Source organism: Electrona antarctica (genome assembly GCF_951216825.1).
Source record: "Electrona antarctica genome assembly, chromosome: 5".
Classification (NCBI taxonomy): Eukaryota; Metazoa; Chordata; class Actinopteri; order Myctophiformes; family Myctophidae; genus Electrona; species Electrona antarctica.
The window spans coordinates 648,350-654,876 of record NC_136810.1 but is presented as its reverse complement, the minus strand read 5'-3'; the positions used below and the strand labels follow the sequence as shown (position 1 = coordinate 654,876).

Here is a 6,527-nt window from a genome sequence, read left to right as displayed (position 1 = left end):
GTTTCTACAACATACTGTCCATGTGTAACAGTAACATGTTTATACAACATACTGTCCATGTGTAACAGTAACATGTTTCTACAACATACTGTCCATGTGTAACAGTAACAAACTTCCAAGATCATCGGTGTCTCCATATCTTTTTTTCCCCTTTTTTCACAAATTAACCCTAATTCGTCATACATACAGTCACACAAAAGTGTGACTGTATGTACGGCGAGGCTGCCCCTCTCCATATTATTTCTGACAGATATAACTGAGGGCTGATTCCACCCTTAACTCCCTGCGAAAGCACGGTTGATCTGCAGACTAACAGAGCAGCTACGGTTGATCTGCCGACTAACAGAGCAGCTACGGTTGATCTGCTGACTAACAGAGCAGCTACGGTTGATCTGCCGACTAACAGAGCAGCTACGGTTGATCTGCTGACTAACAGAGCAGCTACGGTTGATCTGCCGACTAACAGAGCAGCTACGGTTGATCTGCTGACTAACAGAGCAGCTACGGTTGATCTGCAGACTAACAGAGCAGCTACAGTTGATCTGCTGACTAACAGAGCAGCTACGGTTGATCTGCTGACTAACAGAGCAGCTACGGTTGATCTGCAGACTAACAGAGCAGCTACAGTTGATCTGCTGACTAACAGAGCAGCTACGGTTGATCTGCTGACTAACAGAGCAGCTACGGTTGATCTGCAGACTAACAGAGCAGCTACAGTTGATCTGCCGACTAACAGAGCAGCTACAGTTGATCTGCTGACTAACAGAGCAGCTACGGTTGATCTGCTGACTAACAGAGCAGCTACGGTTGATCTGCTGACTAACAGAGCAGCTACGGTTGATCTGCTGACTAACAGAGCAGCTACGGTTGATCTGCAGACTAACAGAGCAGCTACAGTTGATCTGCTGACTAACAGAGCAGCTACGGTTGATCTGCTGACTAACAGAGCAGCTACGGTTGATCTGCAGACTAACAGAGCAGCTACAGTTGATCTGCTGACTAACAGAGCAGCTACGGTTGATCTGCTGACTAACAGAGCAGCTACGGTTGATCTGCAGACTAACAGAGCAGCTACAGTTGATCTGCTGACTAACAGAGCAGCTACGGTTGATCTGCTGACTAACAGAGCAGCTACGGTTGATCTGCTGACTAACAGAGCAGCTACGGTTGATCTGCTGACTAACAGAGCAGCTACGGTTGATCTGCTGACTAACAGAGCAGCTACAGTTGATCTGATGACTAACAGAGCAGCTACGGTTGACCTGCTGACTAACAGAGCAGCTACGGTTGACCTGCTGACTAACAGAGCAGCTACGGTTGATCTGCTGACTAACAGAGCAGCTACGGTTGACCTGCAGACTAACAGAGCAGCTACGGTTGATCTGCTGACTAACAGAGCAGCTACAGTTGACCTGCAGACTAACAGAGCAGCTACGGTTGATCTGCAGACTAACAGAGCAGCTACAGTTGATCTGCTGACTAACAGAGCAGCTACGGTTGATCTGCTGACTAACAGAGCAGCTACGGTTGATCTGCTGACTAACAGAGCAGCTACGGTTGATCTGCTGACTAACAGAGCAGCTACAGTTGATCTGCTGACTAACAGAGCAGCTACGGTTGATCTGCTGACTAACAGAGCAGCTACAGTTGATCTGCTGACTAACAGAGCAGCTACGGTTGATCTGCTGACTAACAGAGCAGCTACAGTTGATCTGCTGACTAACAGAGCAGCTACGGTTGATCTGCTGACTAACAGAGCAGCTACGGTTGATCTGCTGACTAACAGAGCAGCTACAGTTGATCTGCTGACTAACAGAGCAGCCCGCTACGTACCTGGACAGACGTGGGCCGGTCCTGAGGACTACGTACCTGGACAGATGTGGGCCGGTACTGAGGACTACGTACCTGGACAGACGTGGGCCGGTCCTGAGGACTACGTACCTGGACAGACGTGGGCCGGTCCTGAGGACTACGTACCTGGACAGACGTGGGCCGGTCCTGAGGACTACGTACCTGGACAGATGTGGGCCGGTACTGAGGACTACGTACCTGGACAGACGTGGGCCGGTCCTGAGGACTCTCCCTCATGCAGTCCTTCATCAGGGCTTGGAAGCCGGGCCAGGGAGAACATCCATAATGCTGGACTGGGTCTGTGGAGGACAGGACACCAACTTTGTCTAGCAGGGGGTGCGGTAAGTTCTCATGAACCCGGTAAAACTTCTGTGTCATTTTAAATTTTTAGCTAAAAATCTGCTATTTTTGAAATCGTGAAAGTTTGTGCAAACATATAATAATATAATGATGTGATCCGCTCCAGGGAACGGTACGCTGCCAAGTGGTCTTACTGCGCAGCCGGGACCATAGTGTGAATCCCCACTAACTCAAATCTTGCTACTGGGGCTTTCTGGAACAAAATATCTTTCAGAAGGGGAGTCGGGCGGCCAAATACATCATTCATCATTTTGGGGGTTGTGGAAATGGAACCGTTTTAACACCACTGATATAGAAACTTTAGTTTTTCAGAAAACGGTTTAGGACTATTTTTTCTACTTATTTCTTCCTAGAAATCAGTCTCTGGTCTTAAAGGGTTAAAGTGGGTGAATACGCAGCGGTATAGGAAGTATTTATTTCCCAAGTAGAAGTACATTTCCCACGCACACGCGCGCACACACACACACACGCACGCACGCACGCACGCACGCACGCACGCACGCACGCACGCACGCACGCACGCACGCACGCACGCACGCACGCACGCACGCACGCACGCACGCACGCACGCACGCACGCACGCACGCACGCACGCACGCACGCACGCACGCACGCACGCACGCACGCACGCACGCACGCACGCACGCACGCACGCACGCACGCACGCACGCACGCACGCACGCACGCACGCACGCACGCACGCACGCACGCACGCACGCACGCACGCACGCACGCACGCACGCACGCACGCACGCACGCACGCACGCACGCACGCACGCACGCACGCACGCACGCACGCACGCACGCACGCACGCACGCACGCGCGCGCGCACACACACACACACACACAGGAACAAACGTTACCGGGCAGTTTCCCGCGGACGGCGACCTCGTCGAACTCGCTGGGGAACTTCATGCCGTCCGAGATGCGTTCTCCGCAGGTCAGGAGGTCGTAGAGGAGCAGGCCGAAGGAGAACACGTCCGCCTGCTGGTTGTAGATGACGTTACCGCGCGCTACCTCTGGGGCGCGGAACCCTGCAACACAATACATGACGTTACCACTGGGGGGCGGAACCCTGCAACACAATACATGACGTTACCACTGGGGGGCGGAACCCTGCAACACAATACATGACGTTACCACTGGGGGGCGGAACCCTGCAACACAATACATGACGTTACCACTGGGGGGCGCTACCTCTGGGGGGAACCCTATAACACAATACATGACGTTACCACTGGGGGGCGGAACCCTGGAACACAATACATGACGTTACTGTGCGCTACCTCTGGGGGGCACCCTAGAGGACAAGGATCAAGGATCTTGTAGATCAGCTATTTTCGGGCTGCAACCCAGCACTCTTTAGCTAGTGGAGATACGACGTACGACATGAACACTACATTCTGTGTTCAAGTTCAGGAGACTTAGGGAAAAAGGTAGGAGAGGAAGGCATTTGCATTCTTCACTGTAGTAAATGCTGCACTCGTGGTCTGGAGAGGACACCTGTTTTACAGACGGGTACTTCTACTTACCAGGTGTTCCCTCAGAGCTGCAGACGCCCATGCTGCAGCAGTACTTACCAGGTGTTCCCTCAGAGCTGCAGACGCCGATGCTGCAGCAGTACTTACCAGGTGTTCCCTCAGAGCTGCGGACGCCCATGCTGCAGCAGTACTTACCAGGTGTTCCCTCAGAGCTGCGGACGCCCATGCTGCAGCAGTACTTACCAGGTGTTCCCTCAGAGCTGCAGACGCCCATGCTGCAGCAGTACTTACCAGGTGTTCCCTCAGAGCTGCGGACGCCCATGCTGCAGCAGTACTTACCAGGTGTTCCCTCAGAGCTGCGGACGCCCATGCTGCAGCAGTACTTACCAGGTGTTCCCTCAGAGCTGCGGACGCCCATGCTGCAGCAGTACTTACCAGGTGTTCCCTCAGAGCTGCAGACGCCCATGCTGCAGCAGTACTTACCAGGTGTTCCCTCAGAGCTGCAGACGCCCATGCTGCAGCAGTACTTACCAGGTGTTCCCTCAGAGCTGCAGACGCCCATGCTGCAGCAGTACTTACCAGGTGTTCCCTCAGAGCTGCGGACGCCCATGCTGCAGCAGTACTTACCAGGTGTTCCCTCAGAGCTGCGGACGCCCATGCTGCAGCAGTACTTACCAGGTGTTCCCTCAGAGCTGCAGACGCCCATGCTGCAGCAGTACTTACCAGGTGTTCCCTCAGAGCTGCAGACGCCCATGCTGCAGCAGTACTTACCAGGTGTTCCCTCAGAGCTGCGGACGCCCATGCTGCAGCAGTACTTACCAGGTGTTCCCTCAGAGCTGCAGACGCCCATGCTGCAGCAGTACTTACCAGGTGTTCCCTCAGAGCTGCGGACGCCCATGCTGCAGCAGTACTTACCAGGTGTTCCCTCAGAGCCCATGCTGCAGCAGTACTTACCAGGTGTTCCCTCAGAGCTGCGGACGCCCATGCTGCAGCAGTACTGGGCGATTCCATAGTCGGACATCTTGGCGATCATCTCAGAGTTGGTCTTCAGGTTGAACAGCAGGACGTTGTGGGGCTTCAGGTCCCGGTAGATGATCATGGACGAGTGCAGGTACCTGGAACGTTGAAATGTCCTCGTTTAAGTAGCTGTTTAACTACCATATAATGTATTAGTAACCATGTTCAAAGTTAATAAATAGTTTATTACTATACTTCAGATTCCTTTCCATTTTTATTAAAGACCTACTGAATGTTTGTTTTTCACACTTTTAGACCATATCCGTGGTCATCATATGGACATAACCTAATAATGGATGCCAAAAAATGGGAAAATTTTAGTTATAAAAGTCCATAAAATCTAATTTGAATTACTTTTTGAACGAAGACGTGCTGCGTGATGACGTGCCGAGGCGCACATGCATATTAATTCATCTTGATTTAATTCACCCGTTAGATTCCCATTGCTGCGTCGTCCTCAATTTACAATTACAATTTAGGCATTTAGCAGACGCTCTTAATCCAGAGCGATTTACATTAAGCAAGAACAAAAGCATGGGAATACATCACATATATAAAAAGCATTTATCAAGAAACATGCGTAAGCCAAGAACGTAGCTAGAACATATCTATATAATGACACTGTACATATAAACTATACATATATACTATACTATGCTGTACATATATACTATGAAGTGCTATGACTACATACAATGCAATTATTGTGCTGTCTACATAACATGCTATAAGTCTGTATCAAATGCTATCTAAGTCTAAAAAGTGCTGTCTAAGGGGGTAGGGTAAGTGCTATGGGCCATGGTGGAGTCTGAAAAGGTGGGTTTTCAGACTACGGCGGAAGATTGGGAGTGATGCTGCAGTTCTGACTGCAACGGGGAGTGCATTCCACAGTTTTGGAGCCAGAAGGGAGAAGAGTTTGGGACGTGTGGAGCGTTGTCCCGGCGTTTTTAGTGAGGGTACTTCCAGCTTCCCTGCATTGGCTGATCTGAGTGTGCGGGAGGGTTTGTAGGGTTCAATCATACTTGCAAGATATGGGGAGCCATGCCTCTGGTTGCTTTGAATGCCAGCATCAGGGTTTTGTATTCTGTGCGGGCAGCGACCGGGAGCCAGTGGAGGGAGCGGAGCAGGGGGGAGACATGTGAGAATGTTGGCTGGTTGAAGACCAAGCGAGCATTTTGGATCAGTTGGAGAGTCCTCCAAACACAGCTGCTTCTGTTTACAGAAATACTCGCGATTATCCATAATGCTCGTGAATCGCCATAATGCTCGCTAATCGCTGTAATATAGTGAATCACCGTGGCCTCCGAGGTGGAAAGCCGGTTACGTCTGTCCTACTCTAGTGCAGGAAAAAACCCTCTAAAAGAGGCTTAGTTTTTGAGGTACCCCTCCCCGAGGTATAACAAAACGGGACAACGTTTTTTCATATCTTTAGGATGTCCCCTTCATGAAATGGATTGTCCCGAGATTTACTTTTACTGCAAAAGTCATGCAATTAATCCATGAAGTGACTCACCACATAGGCAAAAAAACGCCTATCCTAAAAGAGGGAGTTCCAAGTAAATCCTCTGTCATTTTCTACCTGCTGATTGTTTTTACATCATACTTGCACAGATGGTCTACAGGTAGTGTGCCTACATCCCAGAACAATCAGAATGCCAATATCTGGTTCTATTGTGAATCAGCATCCTTTTATATAAGGTATTAAATAGGCGGAAATAGCAAAAAGTTAACTTTTCTGAGCAACATTCACTTGTCCTACTCTTTATCAGGGGTAGAACTAAATGGGACATAGTTTTTTCATATCTTTAGGATGTCCC

The 6,527-nt window shown here is 50.3% G+C and overlaps 1 protein-coding gene across 1 annotated transcript in view; it reads right to left on the bottom strand.

The window, feature by feature from the left end:
* The window catches only part of lrrk2 (leucine-rich repeat kinase 2), a 190,341-nt gene that overhangs the window by 16,349 nt on the left and 167,465 nt on the right, over positions 1-6,527 (bottom strand). Inside the window, exons 41-43 of the mRNA XM_079502485.1 lie at positions 4,648-4,808; positions 3,076-3,246; positions 2,050-2,150 (exon numbers count right to left, since the gene is read on the bottom strand). Coding sequence (XP_079358611.1) covers positions 2,050-2,150; positions 3,076-3,246; positions 4,648-4,808 — 433 coding nt within the window. The remainder of the gene's footprint in view (positions 1-2,049; positions 2,151-3,075; positions 3,247-4,647; positions 4,809-6,527) is intronic.